Source organism: Heterocephalus glaber, unplaced genomic scaffold (assembly GCF_053883595.1).
Source record: "Heterocephalus glaber isolate CG9 unplaced genomic scaffold, H.glaber_assembly_v1.0 deba00001600, whole genome shotgun sequence".
NCBI classification, from domain to species: Eukaryota; Metazoa; Chordata; class Mammalia; order Rodentia; family Bathyergidae; genus Heterocephalus; species Heterocephalus glaber.
The window spans coordinates 20,702,091-20,725,374 of NW_028258372.1; the positions used below are offsets into that span (position 1 = coordinate 20,702,091).

The 23,284-nt window shown below is 43.0% G+C and overlaps 1 protein-coding gene and 1 long non-coding RNA gene across 5 annotated transcripts in view; one reads left to right on the forward strand and one right to left on the reverse strand.

The window, feature by feature from the left end:
- Positions 1-23,284, forward strand: part of Lamc2 (laminin subunit gamma 2) — a 67,618-nt gene that overhangs the window by 18,724 nt on the left and 25,610 nt on the right. For all 4 annotated transcript variants that reach the window (XR_015444575.1, XM_087194418.1, XM_021242895.2 and 1 more), the window contains 10 exons: positions 3,576-3,764; positions 9,694-9,829; positions 12,584-12,682; positions 15,049-15,185; positions 16,525-16,644; positions 17,598-17,787; positions 19,821-19,933; positions 20,664-20,882; positions 21,507-21,689; positions 22,626-22,871. Coding sequence is in view for 3 of the 4 variants with exons in the window: in XM_087194418.1 (XP_087050544.1) it covers positions 3,576-3,764; positions 9,694-9,829; positions 12,584-12,682; positions 15,049-15,185; positions 16,525-16,644; positions 17,598-17,787; positions 19,821-19,933; positions 20,664-20,882; positions 21,507-21,689; positions 22,626-22,871 (1,632 nt within the window). In the remaining variant the exon portion in view is untranslated. The remainder of the gene's footprint in view (positions 1-3,575; positions 3,765-9,693; positions 9,830-12,583; positions 12,683-15,048; positions 15,186-16,524; positions 16,645-17,597; positions 17,788-19,820; positions 19,934-20,663; positions 20,883-21,506; positions 21,690-22,625; positions 22,872-23,284) is intronic.
- On the reverse strand, positions 5,314-12,580 carry LOC147823130 (uncharacterized). Its single transcript, XR_015444576.1, has 3 exons — positions 12,321-12,580; positions 8,156-8,374; positions 5,314-5,542 (listed from the first exon to the last, which is right to left on the reverse strand). It is a non-coding gene; the product is annotated as an uncharacterized LOC147823130 (long non-coding RNA).

Below are 23,284 nucleotides of genomic sequence, written 5' to 3' on the forward strand. Positions count from 1 at the left end.
TTATTAAGCACAATTGTAGGAATATTCTAGAATTTAAAATATAAAAGCTTTTACTTTAAAAATGAATAATACCTGGTTTAAGGAATTTAGTGTAAATTTGGGAGATGATTTGAGAGACTATATTTCAAATATATTGTACATCAATGGTGAGTTAATCAACAGATTAATTAATTAATTTTGTGGTGCTAGGGATTGAACCCAAGGCCTTCACACTGAACTACATTTGCAGCCCTTTTTAAATGCTTTTAATTTTGATTTTGAGACATGGCCTCACTATGTCACTAAGTTCTCTATGCTGGGCTTGACTTGTGATCCTCTTGCCTCAGCCTCCCAGAGGGCTGGGACTACAGGTGTGTGCCACCATGCCTGGCTCAGTGATGAGTTATTCCCCCATCTTTGCATATGCATATTTGGCAGGTTCAATGTGGAGCTGAGTGCAGTAAGTGTGCGAGCCCAGCAGAGCTTGGTGATTGTAAAGTCCTGCAGGCAAGGTGAGCGAGAGCATCTTCATGGAGTTTTAATGTAATGCAGACATCCATGGCCAGTAGACGCACACATGTCCTCATCTGGCCAGCATAGCTCTTGGCTTCAAGGGAGACCCATTTACAGAGAGGGGTCATTTGGCAATGACTCTGTAACCTGCTGGGCAAGTTCTGGAGAGGAGTTGCTGGCTAAGAATCTCCCTTACTGGAATGTAATGCAACTCCAATGATGACTGACTTTAAAGGAAAAACATTCATTTTTTTTCAAAGTAGAGGTTTAGAGGAGAAAGGACAGAAGAGGGAGGTGGTATATAAAGATAACAAGTTTGTCTATTTAAAAAATATTGCTGTGAGGCCAGGCATGGTGGTGCATGCCTATAATCTCAGTACTTAGGAAGCTGAGGCATGAGGATCGCCATGAGTTCAAGGCCAGTCTGGGCTACATTGTGAGTTCAAGGCCAGCCTGAACTGGATAGCAAGACCCTGTCTCAAAAAAAAAAAATTATTCCTGTGAATAAATGTGTCATGAGCTGTCTTTATGAAGTTAACTATTACCAGCAAAATGTATGTTCTGAATTGGAAAGTTACATGAAAAGTGCATAGATATTTTTGAGACTGCTCCTAGCCAGTATCAGGGCAGGGTGAGCACTGGTTCACTGGGTGATCAGCTGAAGAACCTCACAAGGACTGCTGGCTGGTGCATTTAGGCCTCGTGACAGGCATAATCTTGTACTCAGTAGACATTTCATAGCTCATGGCAGCTGTGTGGTACAACTGTTGGAGAGCCAAAAAAAAATCAGTTTCACAAGCAGTAGTTGGGAAAGATTCAGCTTGGCACCAGTTCTGTGAAGAAGCCCTGGTAGTTTGAATTGAGTGCAAGTTTAATATGCTGTAAGTTTAATGAAATGTTAGTCTCCATCTGTGGAGCTATCTAGTCCTGTTATACGCAGAGCTGTTCAAACTATACTGGAAGTACTGTACGAACAAAAGTATTGAAAATTAGAGTATATTGCTAAGAAGGTAGTTGAGAAGACTCGAAAAATCATGATATAAGAAATGGTTGAAAGACCTGGAGGTGTCAGTCTCCAATTTAACCCAAAGAAGAAAAAACTAAGGAGGGAGATGCTGTGGTTGTCTTCAGATGTTTAGAGGATTTATTGATCAGGGACCTGGTAAGACAGCTGAAGTTTACGTCTGTTGGATAAATGAATGAATGAAAAAAGAAGTGTGTGTAATGTGTGTGTGTGTGTGCACGCGCATGTGTGTGTTTAAATCACAGGGATAGAAGTAGATTTAAAACTCCATAAAAATGATCTGTGATACCAGTGCTGTCTGAGGAGGGGTAGCACATTCTACTACATGAGGAAGGAGTCAAGAAAAGGCCAAAGGAACCTCTACTAAAGATTTATAGGGCTGGGGATTTAGTTCAGTGGTTCCAGCGTCTGCCTTGGAAGCTCAAGGTCCTGAGTTCAATCCCCTGTACCAAAAAAAAAAAAAAAGATTTATAGAAAGAATACCTGCATTCAGTGTTAACCCAGATTCTTGAGAACTAGGGTAAGATGGAAAGATGAAGGCTTTGGAGTCAGACAGACCTCAGAGAAAATTATATCTTTGCCATTCAGTTATGTGAAGTTAGACTAGATTCCTACCCTCTCTAAGTATTCATTTTCCATCCACTAAGTGACGATAAATATACTGATGCTAAAATGTGAGAATTAACTGAGCTGATGAATGTGAAGTCCCAGAATCTGAGTGTGCTCTGCACAGATCTTACCAACTTTCCTTGTTGGTCTCTAAAGCAGCAGAAATTGCTCTAAGGCAGCACTTAGGAAGTTCACAAAATCTACTTCCTCACCTGTGTTTCTTCTGAGTGTGGTACAGGACTACACGGGGCAGCTGCTCAGGACGTGGGGCACACTTGCTGGCTTTACGGTCAGCCCCCTGGGCACTCTAGAAACAAGCTGTTGTTATGGCAGTGTGGTCACTGGAGACAGTGTGCATGACGAAATGAAGGCAGGCCTTGACATCAAACAGCTGTTCAAACCCCAAGTGTCCAGCAGGTCAAGTTAACCTCTTGGCTTCCTTTTTCCCACCCAAAGTGACGTCTGTCTCCTGAGAGGGAGGGGTGTGGTAGAACACACAGAGACACTGGGTATTCTTTTCTCAGTGAGATCCTCTTAACGATGCAGGGAAGTAGATAGTGTGCTATATATTTGGAGGAGGAGGAGGAGGAGGAGGAGGAGCAAGGTTCAGAAAGTCAGAGTGGCTTGCCCAAGGGAAAAGCAGTATTGGACTAATTCTTTTAACCTAAGGGCATCATCTTTCTCTTTTAAATTGTGACTGAAAATTTTTGAGTGTCTCCTGTGTACCTGGTGCTGTGTGAAGTATTTCCATTTGTTACCTCACTGGCTGTTCAGGACCTCATGAGATGTTAGTTACCCCACAAGTATCTTTGGAATATTTGAAGGATGAACTTTCCTAAAGACCTGGGGAAGTTCATTCTTCATGGGATCTTGACACCAGGTCATGGTTCTCCTTGACACCTGGCTTTCGGAGGAACATTCAAGGCACAAGTACAGAGAGGAAGAGATACCTGTCCATCGTCTCAGCTCCTCAGGCCTGACCATCACTGGGGGTGGGGGGTGGCACTGTGTATCCTAAGCAGTGGACACTATCGGTCATGACAATTGGGCCCGAGCTCACGGCTGGCAGTCCTCAGGTCTTCTCCTAGCCTGGTAGACTTGTTCTGTTGGTTTGCACTGGGTTTTCAAATGAATTCCTTGCAGGTATTTAAATCATAAATTTTCACATAAAAACAAATCATTTAAAATATTTTGTTTCTATTAAGGAATTGGACAGCTGGCAATGCTGAAGTCATGTTGTTCAGCAGCAATCCGCCATCTCTGTGGAATAGCTGTTTCTCTAGGTCACCAGTGGTCTTCTTTGTTCCCTTTCAGTCATCCATCGAGCAGTTTAAATTAACATTTGGCACCCAATACACAGCTTATATTCATATTCATAATAATTAAATCACCTGGGAGGATGTTTCTGGTTGCTTTTTTCTGACAGTGCCTTCTCTTTCTCTCTCCCTAGTCTGTGATTGCAATGGGAAGTCCAACCAGTGCATCTTTGAGGAGGAGCTTCACTGGAGGACAGGCAATGGGCTCCGATGCCTCAACTGCAAGGACAACACTGATGGTCTGCACTGTGAGAGGTGCAGGGAGGGCTTTTACTGGCACCAAGACAGAGATCACTGCCTGCCCTGCAACTGTCACTCCAAAGGTAGCGGATGGGTGTGGGGGAGAAGAAAGAGCAAGAAGGAAGGACTAATGGGTAGAGAAGAGGAAAAGAAGGAGGAAGAGAAAAGAGGAAGGTAGGGAGCAAGTAGGCAAGAGGGAGATGTTCAGCTTCAGGAGCAACTGAGAACCCACCATCATTGGCCTTTGTAGCAATTTCACTCCGGAAAAGAATGTGATTCTCTGACTTTGGTGGAAGCAGCTGGGGTCATTTGGGCATCTTAGTTACTGTGAGTCCTGTGATTAACTTTGCCAAGGCAGATGATAGTCTATGAACCCAGGGACAAAGGAAGCTTGCTCTGTTCCATGGCTAGTTCCTCATATCCATAATCGTCTCTTTGGCCAACATCTTGGAAAATAGGGATTTCAAAGATCTATCTCTGGTACTATACTAGGTGCTGGCAATATGAAGTGGTACCAATAAAAGAGACAAGAGAGGAAAAAAAAAGGATTAGAACCTTTCACAGGGTGTGAGCAGAGAAAAGAAAATAACCAGTAGAAAGCACCTAAGGTGTGGCAGGCTCACAGGAGACCTAGTAGTTTTTTTTTTTTTTAGTGTCCTGCCCAGGGCTCTAGCCACAGAACTGTGGGTGTTTGCTTTGTTCGTGGATGCAGGCATGTGTTGTATTCATCACGGGCGGACAGTCAAAGCACGTTAGTAAATATTATCAGGGAGAGGTGGGTAGTTCTGTGTATGAGTTTTTTGACTGCCTTCTTTGTCTTTTATCTTTTTTTTGGTATTATCTACTTTCCTCTGCCAGAAAGGATTTAACAGCATAATATGATAAATACTAATCCATAATGGGTATACCCGTGGCTCTGTGGAGGCAAGATGTAATTGTAGCTCAAAGACTGGAAACACGGGCAGATTTTGGTGCAGCTGAATGGGTATGGCAGGATCCTTATAGGAAACTGGAGTAATTTGTAGTGATATATCTATATCTATAGACCTGTATCCAAGTAGTCAGTGCCAAGTTAATTGGATTGCTGTTACAATGTGTTTGGGGTCAAATTTGCTTAATTTTATGGTATAGAATCTGCATCCAGTATCTTTTGGATTTTTTTTGATAAGTTCTCCTTATCAAAGAACTTCATGAAGAAAATTAAAAGAAAAGTTAATCCATTTTTATGGGTATTTAACCTCTCTGAGAAGCCCAGATCCCCTTAGAATATGCAGTGTCACTGTGAATCACTGGAGTTGGATCATCCCGGCAGAGTGTAATTAGAGATCTGGTTGGCTCCATGGAAAAGCTTGACCTGAAGATAAGCTTATAATTCCAGGGGAGACAAGGAACCTGCTACCTAGCAAAAACAAGAGAGTGGAGAAGGATTTGCCATCTTCTCTTTCCCAGTGTACTATAGTCTCCTCCTCATTTGGCCACGAGGAGCCTGGATCTTCCTTTTTCTATGGAGATTAGGCATCCAAGATTCAGGATGAACAGCCTGGCAGGAAGTAATGGATCCAATCAATGATGACTTGGATCTTATGTGCCAGCTAACATGTTATGTGCCAAGCCTTTTCCAGGAGCTTTTTATCCAGTTATTAATTAACCAGCACAGATAATTTTATTATTTTTTCCATTGTACAAATGAGGATAGGTTTATAGAGGGAGAGAAAGCAATCTGTCCAACGTTGTAGAGCTCAGGGACAGAGCAAGGGTTGGAGGCAAGGTCTGCTGACATCAAAGTCATCATGTAGGGCCGGGGATTTAGCTCAGTGGTTCCGCCACCTGCTTCGAAGGCACAAGGACCCAAGTTCGATCCCTGGTACAAAAGAAAAATCATCATGTAGAACAGAGTGGTGGGCTTGGAGCCCAACGGCCCTAGTTCACATCTTGCTACCAATACTGCAACTGGGTCACATGTTCTCTAACTTCTCCCAGTGTCCTCACCTGAAAAGGGTGACAAGGACATTTACATCACAGTATACTGCAGAGATAAAATGATGTCTGTTAAGCACATAGTAGACAACTATGTAAATGGTAGTTGTTCTTATTAAGGTGAAAGTCAGGGTCCCTTTAAATTACATTCCAGTATGAAGGAAGTCTTGTAGAGGCCACACATTGGTCTAAAACTATTTACATTTTTACTTTTTAACATCCCCTAGTTGGCAGTGAATTTTTAAAATATTTTTCAACAATGGGGAAACACCTAGAAAGTTAATAAGTCGCCTAAAATCTCTCAGCAGGTGATTGCAAGAACTAACATTATAAGCCAAGACTTCTGTCTGGAACAGTTCCTTCTTGTTATCACTGTATGAAAGGAAAAAAATAAGATGCTGTCCCATAGGACGAAGCATGGTGGTACATGCCTGTAACCCCAGCTACTCAAGAGACTAAAGCAGGATTATTGTAAATTCTAGACCAGCCTGGTCAACTTAGTGGGAGCATGTCTCAATATAAAAAATAAAAAGAGCTGGGGCTATAATTCAGTGGTAGGGTTCCCCTGGGTTCAATTGCTAGTACCAACAAAAAAATTGAAAAAAAAGAGAATGCTGTCCTTTAATCCCAAAGGCAGACAATCGAGTGTCCATGAAAATATTCATGGATATTATTTCCTAAGATCTGACTAAGGCTTTATACTTTTTCAAAGAATTTTTGTATACTATAGAACATTATGTCCCTCAAGCTAGCATTAGGTATTGCCTTACAGTGTTAAATAATGTTGAGAAACACTGGCATTAAAAAGTTAAATAAGCTTTTGCCTACTGAATGTATCATGCTATAAATTTCTGAAAGATTTAGTATGTACCATTTCTCAAACTCTTTTGAACACAGAGTACTCATTTTCATGGGATGACAGTTAATACTTCTCAGAAGAGTGTTTTGTAGAATACCATTTTGGGCAATTTGGTCCAAACCCAGAACAAAGTTCAGTCTTTCCCATTTCATAAGGGCAATTCAGCTCTGAAAACTATTGCAGAGAGTTTTTTTTTAAAAAAAAAAAATTGAAAGCATAATTACCATTAATTTGAAAGGAAAAATGTGTGCCTAAGTCCAAATTTTATACTTCTTTCAGAGTATTCAGAAAGGAATTTTCCTTCTTAGCTCTGTTTACTGACCATTTATAGAGTATGGCCACCTTCAAGTGCAAACCCAACAGCCTCTCTTCCTTCCCATCTCAGCTGGACTCTGTTCTGGGACTTCCTCATCTCTGATCACCCCATCCCTTAATACACAAGGTTCCTGGCATGATCTCATGCTCGCTATAACTTCCTGTTCAGCCTGGGTGCTGAGGGTTCCTACCTCTCCATCCCAGCCTCTTTATTGTCCTCCAGATGAACATTTCTACCTGGATACACCAGTAGCAAGCCAAGTTCAAAATTCAACACATTCCCTTTTGTCAGTGATTCATCTTGAGCTTCTGTCCCTCCTTTGCCATAAAATCACAGCTGCGTGTGCACCCTAGGGACCTAGGTGTCACCAGCTGATCCTGTCTCCCTCATTCCCTCATCATCCATACCCCAAGAGTGTCCTAAGTCTATATTCGCATCCACAGTGACTCTCACAGTGCCTCCTTCCTCTCCTCCTCAGCCTCCATGAATCCAGGCCTTCGTGGTGTGGGATGATGCATGCTGGCCTTGCTCTTGCAGAGTGCCCTAGAGTTGTCTTTCTGAACTTCCTGCCCACACCTCAGAGAGCTCTCTATTCTGAAATGGATCTGTTATCCAGTGTGAACTTTTATTTCAGTGCGGAGGAATGAACTTAAGCCCTTGTACATGCTAGGCAAGTACTTTCCTAGTGAGCTACATTCTCAGCCCAACCAGCTGTGAATTTTTAATTCATTACTAGATAGCATGCACCAATAGTGCTTAACTCAACCTCTTACATCTAGTAGGTGCTCAAAAAATATAATTTGTGGGCTAGGGATTTAGCTCAGTAGTTTCGCTGCCAGCTGCACAAGCACAAGGACCTGGTTTTGATCCCCGGTACCAAAAAAAAAAAAAAAACCCAAAAAACAAAAAATATAATTTGTACCATTATCACTAAGGGTCTTTTAAAGCCTTGTAAAGTTGACATGGAGATATTTACACATGTGACTGATTTATTCCATATTTCAGATACTGCATATAAGCCTTTATGTAGACATAGAACCAATGCCTTTATTGGCTTCTATTTGCTAGTGAATTAGAGGCTAACAGAAAATTGAATCCAGCCTGTTTTGAGAAAAAAAAAAAAAAAGAAGTTAACAGAAAAATAATAAATCGAAAAAACAAATGTAATTACTGGTTAGTGTTCCCTTGGCTTTATATATTATGGCTGGCCTAATTATCATAGATATTTGAGGGATATGGATTACTTTACAATTCTGCCAGCTTCAGGGAAATTATAAAGGACCCGTGGTGTACTTAGCTAGCCTTCCACCTCATTTACCCACCTTCTATTTCATCTTTTGACTCTCTCTTGCAGCTTCCTTCACAATAGCCCCACCTCTTCCTTGGCATATCCGTATGAATCCAGCTGATTTCTGGGTGCTTATTCTGTGTTAAGCACTGTGCTGGGCTCTGGCATCCAGCAGGTAATATGAGCAGAGATGGCCAAGAACTGAGCAGGAGTTGAACAGATGTCTCAGACATGTCAGTCAGGGAAGATGTCTCTAGAAAGTAACACATAATCTCATCTGTGTGCTGCCAACTAGGCAATGGGCAATGGGCCAACTAGGGAAAATTTGGGGAAAGAGCACACCAGATCGAAGGAGCAGCAGGTGCAGACACCCAGAGGGAAGCAGCTTAGCACCTTCCAGGAACAGGGAGGGGAGCTAGGGTCCTGGAACTTAGTGAACAAGGGTGGGAGATGTGCTAGGAGAGGTTGGATTTTGCAGCCAGGCTATGGAGTCTACACTTAATTGTGCTTACAGTGGGAGCCACCACAGGACCTAAGCAAAATGATCTGAATTACTTTTTGGAAGCACACTCTGGCTTCTGTGTGGAAACTGGAGCATGGAAAGGCCAAAATGGAGGTGGCAGGGGAAGAATTCAGACAGGGTACAGATGAGAGAAGGGGAGGCTTGGACTTGGGTGTTAGAAAGGCAAGAAGTGAGAAGTGGTCAGATCCCACAGTGGCACATTCTATTACCCTGAGCTCTTCTTGTTTGTCATCAACATTCAATCTGAGAGGACAAAGAACATGTATGACAAACGGAATGGTGAGACGAGTACCCCAGGGCACTAACCAGGCCAGCCATGGCGGGGGGGATGCTTCATGAGTGAGACTTTCCGCCACCCCTGGCACGTGGAGACATTTTTGGTTAGGAGGCCTTTTGTGCTCTTACAACATCATGCCATGCAAGCACTGACCCCCCCAAAGTGGGGTTTTGTCTGCCAGAGATAAAGGAGAACATTGCTGTCCTGGGAGGTAGATGTGTTCATTTACAGATTTTCTCTTTCTTGACATCTCAAGACTTGATAGACTTCATTCATAAAGCAATAGTCTCATGCTCCCTAATGTTAAATTTAGCTGGGTGTCGTGGCACAGACCTGTGATCCCTGCACTCTGGGAGGCCGAGGCAAAAGGATCACAAATTCATGTCCAGCCTAGGCAGCTTGGTGACTGAGCAAGACCCTTACTCACAATATAAAAATCAAGTAAAATAAAAGGCTTAGGATGTAGCTCAGTGCAAAGATGCTGGGTTCAATCCCCAGTACTGCCAAAAAAAAAAAAAAAAAATACTAAAAAGATCAGAGAAGATGTAAATAAAAAATGCTTTTATGAATGATTTCGTTTCTTTTCATGAAGCAGACATGTTCAGCTGTCAAAATTTTCTCTACTGGTGGAAACATACTCAGATGATGTGAACTGTTAAAGGCAGTGGTGGTGTATATTGCTTAATGTGTATTGAGTTCCCATAGGGGGACATTGCTTCCTCGTGCCTTGTAAGTATTTTCTTCTCTCTCTCCCCCACCTTGTGGGTTTTAGGTTCTCTCAGTCCTCAGTGTGACAACTCTGGACGGTGCAGCTGTAAGCCAGGTGTGACAGGAGACAAGTGTGACCAGTGTCTGCCAGGCTTCCACATGCTCACTGATGCTGGATGCACCCAAGACCAAAGACGACTGTGAGCATGCAGATCCCACCATTGCTGTCGCTAACAGGAGAAAGGACAATTATATTAACACTGGCAATCCCCCTCCTATACCAAGCACCTGTGGTGTGCCCCACATTGTTTTGAGTACTTTACATGGGTCATCTAATTTAATCCTCACACCAACCCTAAGGGATGGGATTGTCATTTTGGTCATTTAGAAAATAAGAACCTATATACCTCTGACTAGCCCTGCCTACATTTTGAAACAAAGGGAAATATTAATTCCCTCCCCTTTGAATGGTGTTCTCTAAAATTGGGTGACTTTTGGCTATGAATTCATGGGAAGGAAAAAGGGTAACATTTTTCCTCCCTTGTAATACTACATGGCCACAATATTAGGTAGACTCCGGGGAAAAAAGGCTTAACAATGGGCCTGGTTCAGTGACAGCGCATCCCCACTGACCACATTTTCAGCCCTAACCCAAATGGGGACTGCCCCTGGCTAGACTTGCACTCTCCTGGTCTTGGATCCTTGTCTCAAGTTCTCTTACCCTTGGACCTTTGCATAGACTGTTCTTTATCTAGACCTAGCTGTGCCTTTCAGATAATCTTCAGACACCTTCTCTTGGGCCCAACCCTCATTTTTGCAACTTCTTTTTTTTTTTTTGATGCTGAAATTGAACCCTAGACCTCGGGCATGCTAGGCAAGTGCTATACCCTTAAGCGATATTCCCAGGAACTGTCCTTTGTAACTATTTAAAATGCAGAGTGGACCACATCACATCCCTCCAGGACGGAGGACAACCCCTTCCTACCCAGAATGAGATGGGGACTTTTTAGGAAGGCCTGTGGGACCCTGCAGGGTGCTCCTCCCTCTCCAGGGAGCCAAGGCTCTGCTCTGTTTCTCACCACTATCCTGGCTCCCCACTCCAGCCACAGCAGCCTACCTGTCCTTCAAGACAGCCAAGTATATGTGGCTGTGGCCCACCTGGAACACACTTCCTGGCACAAAGCCATGCAGCACTTCACCATTGCTCTTCACACATTTGCCCTGCCTGAGACCCAAGAGAAGGGGCCAAGTTCTGTTTCTTTCAGTATCCTTGGTTCTTTTTATTTTTATCCAAATATTGACTTTATTTTTAATATAAAAACTGCAAATTTGGAAACTCACCCTACTTTTACCCCCTAGCATAATGTTTTACTTCTTAAAAATAAAAATAAAGTAGTAATTCTATATATATCACATGTACCATACAAAAATGTATCCAAAGTTCTATTGCTACCGAAGTTGTAAATTAAAACAAGTTACAGAAAACCCCTCATTGTAAACAAAAGATTACAAGTTATAAAATCAAAGTACACACAGAGCAGAGTCATTTATAGAACCACACCAACAATATCATTGGTTCTTAGCCCACAGTAGATGCTGAGTGTGTACTTGTTGAATGGTCCAGATATGTGGTATGGAGGGAGCTGAGATAAGGAGGAGACCATGCAGACTGGAAAGGAATTCTGGTGGTGACTGTGAGCCTGAGGGAACCTAGGATCTGATTAGATGGGGAATGTGCAGGAGAGGAAGGGGTCAAGGAGGCTCCAGGGTTGGGCAGAATTTGGATGGAGTCAAAGAGTAAGGAAAGGAAATCAGTAAGGAAAAGGAAATAGATCTTAGCTTTAGATGGATGAGATAGTTATGTTATTGTGGCCATAATGAGTGACAGAGGTCAGTGCTGATCAGTAGATGGGGAAATTGTGCCAGAGTCACATGAAAGCATTGATACCTCCACTGAGAGTCTTGGTGGTAAAACAAAATTAAAGCCACTCAAATTCAGCAGTTTCACTCCTAGGTATATATATCCAAGAGAAATGAACATGTATATATTTGTACAACTTATATGCAAATGCTCATGGAAGCATTGTTCATAATAGCGAAAAAATGAAAACAACCAAAATATTTATCACCTGATGAATGGATAAATAAAATATGCATATTCATACAGTGGAATTTTATTCAGCCCACAGAATACACATTGTGACACATGGCACAGCAGAGGTGAACCTTGAAAGTACTATACTAAATGAAAGGAGCTAATTACAACAGACCACAGATGATAGGGTTTCGTTTGAAGGCAATGTCCAGGATAGGAAAACTTATAGTTGGGAAGTAGACCAGCGGCTGCCTAGGGCTGGGAGTAGGGCTGCAGGGAGGAAATGGGGCTGAGGATGACTACTAAAGAATACAAGACAAAAGTGTGCAAAAATTGACATATGTAGTGATGGTTGTATAAATCTGACTAAAAACCATTGAAGTATTTGCTTTACATGAGTGAATTCCATAGCATATGAATTATATTTCAGTAGAGCTGTCACTAAAAGAAAGAACTTAACAAACTAAAATAGCAGGTAGGTGGGATCGATTATAATAAAAGTAGACATCAATATAGAAACAAATAAATCTTTTTAAAAAATCATCCAAACAGTTGACCAAACTAAGCTAAACAGTTTAATAATGAACTTAGTTTACCTTCTGGCACAAAGCTCTTGTTGGGGCTGGATAGCAAACAGTTCAAGGGCTGGCTGCCACCCACAGACCACTCTGAGTGGCACTGGCTTAGACAGTTGAATCCCAAAGGGTGTGGAGAGATCAGCGTGACTGAGTGTCACTAGGAGAAGACACACGGAGGCCTTGTTCAGCTTGGTGACGCTTGCTTATGAGCAGTCAATCTGCGTGTACTGTTGCGAAGCATTTGGAAATCCATTCCTAATTTTCTTTTGCTTCTTTCCCAGAGCCTTCAAGTGTGACTGTGACCCAGCTGGCCTTGCTGGGCCCTGTGACTCCGGCCACTGTGTGTGCAAACCAGCTGTCACTGGAGAGCGCTGTGACAGGTCTGTGAGCCACATCCCTGCAGACGGCAGGGAGAAGGCCTTGGCAGCTGGCACAGGAATTGACCCTCTGAGTACAGTTGAGGAAAGGGGATCCTGAACAAATGGCAAAGGCCCTTCCTCCTGCTCTCTGTCTTCAAAAACTGGACTTTAAAGAATGTGACCAAGCGCCCCAAATCCTTGCACTCCACATTCTGCTGTGGGTCCCTTCTCTTTGTTTTTACTAAGACAGAGACTGAGGGCCCCAGGGAGCCTCTTGCCAGCTGGCTCCAGGTCCCAGGTGCTCAGACACAAGGTGGTATGCAGTAATGAGAGCACATGACTCAGGCTGGTCTTGGGAAATGCCTGGCCTAATTAAACGTGTTGGGAAGATCCTTATACGAGGGAGTATCACTGTGTAAGGCCATGTATAACTATCATGCACTGAAAAGGAGCCGCCCCAGGGATGGGATGGAGGCTACATGCACACACACGATCCAGGGCACGACGTATGAGCCCTTTGGGCTTGAGCTATGTGGGGGCTGGTGGAGCAGCAAGAAGCCATCCACCCCTAGTTGTCACTGCACGACAACTTTGTCACTTAAGGACAAGCTTTGCATGAACTGAACTTTTTCCCCCTGAGATTGCTGTGAGCAGAGGGCCTGTGAAGTTGGCCCCAGAGATAAAAACTTCCTCCTCGTGTCCTTAAAAGTAAGAAAGCAGTTCTTTGACACCCTGCCAATCATTCCTACCTGGGTGGAGGAAAAGGCAAATACATTCCTAGCTTGTGTTTTTAGGGGATTCTTTGCTGCGGAGGTGAGGGTAAAGAGAACTAGCTACAAGCCTTTTACATTTTAAAATATGAAATAGAAAGCTACATAAAACAAATGTGATCATTATCAATAAGGAGTAGACCTCTACTTCTTACCTCTGATTTTTGCCACCTCAGTGACATCAGGGGTCCCTAGAAGTTACCATGTTTCTTGCTTTTATGGTAATCAATCACTTCCTTGCTTTTGCTCATAATGTGTGATCCTAGTGCAGTGATGGTGAACCTTTCAGAGCTTTCAATGATACAAACAGTCTGCTGCAGCACATGTCCATAGGTTCCTCACCCCTGTCCCAGTGCATTCCTAAATACTGTCAGTTTTGCTTGATTCTTTCCCTTCCGTCCATCCCTCCATCTGTCTTTCCCTCCCTTCTTTCCTTATTTTTTTTTTTTTTTTGGTACTGGGGATCGAACTCAGGACCTTGTGCTTGCAAGGCAGGCACCGGAACCACTGAGCTAAATCCCCAGCCCCCTTCTTTCCTTATTTTTAAATCTCTTTTTATCTTTAGGTTTCTTCTCCATAGAAACCATATTGAATTTTTTTAAACCCTTGTTCTTAGATGAAAAAAAAAAAGACCAGTGCTTTTGACCTGCTTTTCTGTGCTATGCACAATGAACATAACCCAGTATTTGATGGTCCAGAAGCTTAGACTACATAATTTGAAAGCAGAGGGACATGAGTGTGAATCTTGCCTTAGCACTTGCCAATATGACCACAGACAAATTGCTTAACCTCACTGGTCTCCTCATCTAGGAAAACTGGAAACAACACTTTCCACCTCATAGGATTGTAGGGAGGATTAAATAAGAGAGTATACATGTGCCTGGCACAACGTAAGTGCTAAGTAAATGATTAGTGAAACTCATTATTTCATGTGCAAAGAGGTAGTTAACTTGAACAGACATAAAACCAGTCTCCCCCAGCTATCCTTGCCATCTTCCCTGCTGTCCCCACTACTAAGACTCACCTAGCATTAGTCCTCAGGGAAGCTTCTGGTGGGATTGTGTTGGGAGCAGAGGTGCATTGTGCTATTCTAGAGTGTCTCTAGCCATCCTTTTCTGTCCTTTCTCCCATGGGCGAGAGCCCAGGTATGAGGTGCAGGGATGATCGACACCTAATGGTCCTATGGATCAGCTGTGGTGTTAAGACAGGAGCCTTGCCTTTTCTGGTCCCCACTTTTAAATAAACCTTTACCCCAGATTGGGGCTGCTCTGCACATCCTGGCCCCACCCTTCCCTACCCCAACAGGTGACTTCCATCCATTATCAAGGATGATAATTATCATTTTCACTGACTTGCCAGACCACCAAGGCAAGAGTGTTCTGCCTCCCTGAGGGAGAGACCATGACCCTTCCTCATGGCTCTCACTTGTGGGACTGTGATGGACCATCAGGTGGACGGCAGTGGAGGTGGTGTGTGAAACTTGTCACTTCCCTCCTCAGGAAATTAGTAGGACTGAGTGGGAGAGAAAATAAAAAGAGGCCGAGTCAGTCATTGTTTTCTCTGTTGGAATAAGTGATAACCTGTAGTATTATCTTGATTTCTAAAACATCGCTGCAGGTGTCGACCTGGTTACTATCATCTGGATGCAGGAAACCCTGAGGGTTGCACCCAGTGTTTTTGCTATGGACATTCAGCCAGCTGCCGCAGCTCTACGGACTACAGTATCCATAAGATCACCTCTACCTTCCAGCGAGGTACGGTGTTCTGTTCTCTAGGGCTTTGTTTTTAGTGTGTCAGGGAGGGCCTTGCACTTATAACCACCTCCCCATCTACAGGATGGATGGTCAAGTCATCTTTGGCAATTCTCTTGTAGTTTTTATTCTGTAAAGTATTCTTTTCTAAAAAAAATTAGTACATATTTGTAGTACATAATATTTACATTCCTTGTGAGGAATTGGTACATATACATAATACACTTTAATTCCTTTTCTTCATCCTCTTTCTCTTTCCTTCCACCCCACACCATCCATCTCTTAGGTGTCTTGAAAAAGTTATAGCTGACTAATTTATTCATACCAGTGTATAAATGATTTTTTCAGTTCTTTTTTTTTTTTGGTATGGTGATCGAACTCGGGACCTTGCATTTGCAAGGCAGGTGGCGGAACCACTGAGCTAAATCCTTGGCTATAAATGATTTTTAAAATAACTGAGAAGAGGCTAGTTTTTTTTTTATCTCCCTTCATTTCTTTCTCATGTCTCTTTCAAAAACACAAAAGAAAAAGCTTGCCTAGTTTATGTGAGGCCCTAGGGTCAATCCCAGGACTAGAAGAAAACAACCAAAAAACACTAAAGACACTAAAGAGCCAGGGGCAGTGACCCATACCTATAATCACAGGTTCTTGAGAGGCTGAATTAGAAGCATCACAAGTTCAAGCCCAGCCTGGACAGTTTAGCAAGAGCTTGTCTCAAAATCAAATTTTAAATAAGGGCCAGAGACACAGCATGCACAAGGCCCCAGTTTTACTTCCTAGTACCACAAGAAACAAACTAAATAAATAAATTATATTTAAAAACACAAAGGAACGATTCATTTGGATTTGGGGGTTTATGAGAGTGCCCCTAGGATCCACACTCACTAATAACACTGCTTTTACATATATTAAATAAGTTAATGTATCTGAAATTAGTTACCAAGCTATGGACAATATAAAAATATTGGAAATTGATATTATTTCATTTAGTCTGAGTTTCTGTTTGAATATATTGGGGCCATTCACCTCACTAAGGTCAGGCCTTGTTTATGTAAATAGAATAAAGACCCAAATTACAAGCAGATGAAAACATGCTCTCTTATCATAAGAGTCACATCCAGAGACGAGAAGTGAAAGCAGCTGTGGGCTGGGAGCAAGGGAGTGGACATCTAAGTAGAGAAGCACATGGGGAATTGTGGACACTGTAAAGAAATGTGCAAACACAGAAAGCCCCCTTTCTACTCACCACTAGACCTTCTTGGCATACAAGCCTGGCCTTGTTCAGCTCTATGGATCTGTGTGGGTTTGTCTCTCATGCAGAGTGGTTTTATCTGTGTTCCAGATGTTGATGGCTGGAAGGCTGTGCAAAGAAATGGGTCCTCTGCAAAGCTCCATTGGTCACAGCGTTACAGGAACGTGTATACCTCAGCCCGAAGAGACCCTGTCTTTTTTGTAGCTCCTGGTATGTGAGGGATAATTTTTCTTATAGAAGTCAATTTATGGGATTGGGAAGTCAGGATAGAAAAAATGAGTTAGAAAATGTGAAATCCGAATACCTTGGTGTTCAGGACAGCAGTTTCCCCAGGAGTCAGCTGGAGTCATTGCAACATGGCACTCTAGGACAGAAGGGGATGTCCCAGAGGTCAGATCCTGGCTGGGGTGCCTATTTTAATTAAAGTTTCTAGGTTCCTACTGAGATAAGAAATCAAAAGCTACTGTGAATTATGTGGATCTGTTGAGAAGCAAATGGAAAAGCAAAAGCAAAGCATTTTTTAAAGCTCTAAACATATCAATGATATGTGTCTGGTTAGAAAAGCTCTAGCTAGATTTTTTTTTTGTTTTTTGGTACCGGGGATCAAACTCGGGACCTTGCCCTTGCACGGCAGGCGCCGGAACCACTAAGCCAAATCCCCGGCCTCTAGCTAGATTTTTAATCCTAGGTGATATCTTTAGCCAATAAAAGTTTCCTGGCAAGTTATTCTATTAACCTCTCTGAACTTCAGATGTCTCAACAATTAAATGGAAATGCCAAACTTCAAGAATTATTGCCATCAAATATGATGGTGTTTGTGAAAGTATTCTGTAAATTATGAAGCATTATATACATGTGTGTGATTGCTAACTTACCTGGGATCTTTATATATCAGCCATAAGGGCCATGCTATGGCCCATCTAGCAGATCAATCTGTCTTATAATGAGGCCAATTTAGCATTTCTGTCACTAACCTTGCTTCACAGCCAAAATGATGCAATCCTGTCCAGTGCTGTGCACTGATGCTTCTGCTAGGACGGTTTGGGGCAGGAGGGTGGGTGGGTAACATAAGATTCCAACAGAAATAGCCCACGTTGATACAAACTGGCATGTGTTTGCCTTTTCAGTTTCACAAGTGATCATTTAAAAATTCTATTTCATAGCCAGATTCCTTGGGAATCAGCAGGTGAGCTATGGGCAAAGCCTGTCTTTTGACTATCGTGTGGACAGGGGAGGCAGACACTCATCTGCTCACGATGTAATCCTGGAAGGTGCTGGTCTACAGATCACAGCCCCATTGATTCCACGTGGGAAGATACTGCCCTGTGGAATCACCAAGACTTACACATTCAGGTAAAAAGAGAGATCACAAGTGGGACAAATAGAGAAAACTGTGGTTGAAGTCCAAGTCCTTCGTTCATTTGTTAGCCATGATTCATTCTTGCAGTGCGCTTCTCTGAGCATCTTTTACTTACTCCTTGAGCAGCTGACAGGCTAATGGGAGAGCAAATAAACAGATGATAGCAGAGCAGATTGTCAAGTGATGGAGGGAGGGTGGACACAGGTGTTTTGAATACATATGGGCGCAACTGACTTGCATTTGAGTGATGGAGGGAAGCTTCCCAAGAAGACACCACAAGTGTGAAGAGCAGCCTCTAAGGAAAGAAAAGGGGGTAATGTTAATGAGGCAGAGGAAGTGGGATGCTTGAGTTTTGTGGGTTTAAGAAACTCCCAGTAGTTGAACATAAGTAGAGCAGAAAGTGGGGAAGAGGAATATAGTGAGAAGTGAAGTCAGGAATGGCCTTGTCTATATCTTCAGAGACTGATCTTATAAAGTGGGGATTTTGAATGGTGTGTTCAGAGAGATTGGGGAAGGAAGCTGTGCCTACTAAGTATTCAGTATTTCATTAGAGGCGATGAAAGAAAGATGAAACGTGGTATTTGTCCTATAAGAGCTCACAGTCTAGTGGGATATATAACACATAAAAAATAAGCATGGGGGAAACTGCTTTTATAGTGGAACATGTTCATGGGGTCTTGAAAAGAGCCCAATTCTCCCTGGATGAGTCAAGGAAAGCTTTAGAAAGAAGGCAACGTGTGGGCTGAGAATGGACAGATGCAAATCTAGGAGGAAAGGTCAGAGGACAATTTCCACATTTGAATTTCTGTGGAAATGTGGAAAGGCATAATGTAGATGAGAACCAATATTTGTGGTTGGAACACAGCATATAAAGGGGAAATGGGCAGATGAGATTGAAAAGACTGGAAAAGGCCTTGTATGCCATGCCAAGATGCTTAGATTGGGCTGGGGATTTAGCTCAGTGGTTCTGCTACCTGCCTGGCAAGCGCAAGGTCCTGAGTTTGATCCCCAGTACCCCAAAAAAAAAAAAAAAAAAGCATTCCAAGATGCTTAGATCTTGTCCATGCCAGAAAGATGATGGGAAGCCACTGAGAGATTATAAATTGAGAAGTATGATGGTCAGATGTGAGGCTAGGTGAGCCACTGGAGAATAATCACTGGAGGGTACACACATTGTTCTGCCTGGAATATCCATTCCCACTTTCTTGGCTTGGTGGACTGACTCTGAGATTCAGCTTACATGTTCTTCCTTTGGATTAGCTGCAGAATCCCAGGAAAATTACAGTCACCTGGGTGCCTCTGTGGCATTCTGTGCATGAATGTGTAATAGCACTGACTGTGTTGTGTTAGAACTCCTTGTTTGTCCACCAGCTCCTCTGGCTGCATACTGATCGCCTTTCCCTAGGAATCACACAACTTCCAGCTCAAGCCACCAGCACAGTCACCTTCTAATAAAATGAAATGAAAAGAGTAGAGTTGTTCTTGGCAGCAATTTTTCAGTAAAAAACAAAACAAAATTTAAAAGAATAGTGCAAGGACTAGTGATAATGGCAAAATGAGGAACTTTAACAAGTATTAGATGTGGACAAGGTAGAAGATAGAAACTTTTTTGCAAAGTGAAATGTGCTCAGATGATAAATCATTTCAAAAACAAACCCCAAATGAATGGTAGCTCTTGAGGATCTGAACTGGAACTCCAGATGTTTTTAACATTAGATTCTGCATGGCCAAGGATACATTGCGGTGTCAAAGGACTTGGGACTAACATTACCTGAGGTGGCATGATCCGTGGAGCTGGACTTTCCACTCTGGCATGGCCTCCATGAGGTCTGTGGGCTTAAGCCTTCCTTTTGGGAGAGAAAGCTCCAACTCTGTGCCTATGAGGAGGAAGGTACCAGTCCTTCATCCCTTCTTAATAGGGTAGCCAGGAGCCATAGCTGTTCCCACATTCTCAGGTATAATTTGTATCAGGTAGTAATGTGATCTGGATTGGGTTTTAATTTTTTTTAAATTTTAAATTGCACAGATTAAATGAACATCCAAGCAGTACCTGGAGCCCCCAGCTGAGTTATTTTGAGTATCGAAGGTTACTTCGGAACCTCACAGCCCTTCGGATTCGAGCTACGTACGGAGAGTACAGTAAGGGAGTAGGAGAAATGAAGTTCTCCTCTTGGGTTTTAGTTTAATTTGCTTCAGCTGTCTAAGGTGGTTGTGGTCTCCAAACAAACAGAAAAATTAGTTGATAGTTTTCACTTAAGAGTAATTTTTACGTCCTAGAAGTTTTAAAAAAGAAATATTTGTCCAAAAAGGGGTCAGCACCAATGAACAATGAATGGTGCTACCTCACTAAAAGAATCTCTGAATTTCTACTAATGTTGACTATTTGAAGGAAATAAAAATTGCTTGGATTGGAATTTTTAAGGAGAGTTTCTTAAAAATTTTATCACTCATACCATCTCCATGTCACTAATGGAGCAAATAAAGCAGGAATTAGAAAAAGTGTTTACTAGCACAATGTGCTCAGTGCATTATAATATGTACTGTACCATTTTAATTCTCACAACAAGTATAGGAGAGAAATACCAGTGTCTCTTCTACAGTTGAAGAAAAACATTCATGAAGAGAGTTAAGTGATTTGCGCAATTCACATAGTTTGTGAGGATGGAGGCAGAGTTGTGCTGCTGATTTTCCTGACTCCAGAGAAAGTGTGCTCAGTCCCCTTGTGGACTGTGAGCTGTACCTTCTATGGGGCTGGATGTGTGGGTACCACCCATTAGGGAGTTAACAAAAATAAAATCCAAACAGAGGTCTGATTACAGATACTTAGGCCTTACCACTTGGTTCTTCTAACCTGTTCTCTCTATTGCAGGTACTGGATATATTGACAATGTGACCCTGATTTCGGCCCGTCCTGTCTCTGGAGCCCCAGCACCCTGGGTTGAACATTGTATATGTCCTGTTGGGTACAAGGGGCAGTTTTGCCAGGATTGTGCTTCTGGCTACAAAAGAGATTCAGCAAGACTGGGGCCTTTTGGCACTTGTATTCCATGTAACTGCCAAGGGGGAGGGGCCTGTGATCCAGACACAGGTAAGTGAAATGACACCTGGACCAGGTGGCTGGGGTGCAGGCAGGTGACCAGGGTCACCTGTGGAAAGGTAGACTTGAGTAAGAAATATCATGCTTGAACTCATTTCCTAGATGGGAAGGATTAGGGAGAGTAGGGCTGGAGTCAGGGAAGATGGACACGGTGCCTTATTACACTCAGTCCTTCTCATTATGGAAATGCCACAAGGTTGTGGGAAAGGTGCTAGGTTGCAGGAAATGACTGTTATGGTTCAGTGCAAGGTGGGCGGGGTTGGTGTCGAGTTGCAAGATTTGTTTGGGGAGATCAAAGGCAAGTCAGGGTCTAAAATGAATGGGGCAAGAAATGGTGTCTGGCCACAGAGGATAGGGGAACAAACAGTGTTAACTCGCGCATAGTGAAGGAGGAGTGTGTCTACTTCACAGAAGATGGAGGATGAGATTCAGGATCTAGATAGTCTTCAGAACTGGTACAAGGCAGGGATGAAGGTGCTCAGAACTGGAGAAAGTTTCGGAAAGGGAGGCTTTAGGTTTCTGCACTCTGGTCCCCACACACCATCCTCCCTGAAGGAAGTGTATTGTCTAACCCTGGTCATTTCTCTGCCCCTCCATTCTTCTTCTGCCTCCCAGGAGATTGTTATTCAGGGGATGAAAACCCTGAAATTGAGTGTGCCGACTGTCCCATTGGTTTCTACAACGATCCACACGACCCCCGCAGCTGCAAGCCATGCCCCTGTCACAATGGGTTCAGCTGCTCAGTGATGCCAGAGACAGAGGAGGTGGTATGCAACAACTGCCCCACTGGGGTCACTGGTAAGGCCAGCAGCCTGCTCTGCAGCCAACTTCTTCCTGTCCTGATCCTGGAATTCATGTCAATAGCGCTCATCTCAAGGAATTTCTAGGAAATTATAATTACTTCAGGTTAATCCAAATGTGCTCCTTCTAAAGGGGTGAGGTGGATTGAGCAAGGAGAAATGCACAATTATAAGAAGAAACGCTTAACACTGCTTTGGAAGGTTTGCAATGAGGAGATGAAGTTTGCTGATCAAATACATAGTTTAACTTGTTTTTTAAAATTAATTTTATCAGTACAGTTTAGATATACATAACAATCACATTCATCATAGGGAATTAGTACCTGTACATGATATCCTTTTTTGTTTTTACTTTTTATTTTACTGGTACACTTTAGATATATAATGATAACGTTCATCATAGGGAATTTGTACCTGTACATGATATATCTTGCTTCTTCTTTACTTTCCAGTTCCCCTCCCCTCCTTTCAACCTCCCTCCCCTCTTTATCTACAAAAGCCTCATTCCAAAGAAAAAGAATGGAAAGAAAGGAAAGAAATTAAGTTTTTTTTAATGATTCAAAGTAAAGAAGGAAAACGTAGTGACCTCTTAGATGTCACGTCCCTCTGCCTGTCGGTCTAAAAGAAGAATTCATTCTTCAGTAACAGCCCATTGCTCAAAATCTCACCACTTCTGTGTTGCTGCCAGTCTTTTCCCAACAAGCTAGTCAAGCCTCCTAGTGGAGTGCTGTGCTCTAAAACGTGCAGTGACCATGGAGTAATAGCACCAATTCCTGCCACGTTCACCAGGTCCTGTGGGTATTGTTTTGAGGTCCCGGGGAAAGCGCATTTCCCTGGCTCTTTTGGGGGGGGTGTCTGGCTATTTCAGTCATTTTTGTCTGGTCTTGCTGCCAGTGTTGACAGCCGGGCCATTTATTCCTCCTTTCCTTCCCAGGTGCACGCTGTGAGCTCTGTGCTGATGGCTACTTTGGGGACCCCTTTGGGGAACGTGGCCCAGTGAGGCCTTGTCAGCCCTGTCAATGCAACAACAATGTGGACCCCAGTGCCTCCGGGAACTGTGATGGGCTGACAGGCAGGTGTTTGAAGTGTATCCACAACACAGCGGGTTTCAATTGTGACCAGTGCAAAGCAGGCTACTTTGGAGACCCATTGGCTCCCAGTCGAGCCAACAAGTGTCAAGGTAGGAGTACATCCCAGACAAGTTGTATCGGTGTGTGTATGTGTGTGTATAAGCTTGTTAATGTGTACATGTGTAAGCAAAGGCAAGGGCAGTTAATATCATGATGCAACTTTAGTTCTCTGGCTAAACTAGCCTATGAACAGCCTGCATCTTTCACCTGTCAAAGGCTTTAAGACAGTTTCCCCTGCACAGGGCTCTGGAAGACATGGCTGGAAGCTTTCAAATGGTGAAAGCTGGGTGGGAGAAGTGCAAAAGGTCAGGTTTACATTTCTAAGTGGAAGAGGAGATAAAATGGAGTGATCTCCCATGCCCAATCCCAAGGCACGTAGGTAGGAGAGTGGGCACCAGAGCTGTTGTAGAAGAGTAATAAATGACTCCAGGCTAAGCCTAAGCAAACTTAAACAGGGAGGGGA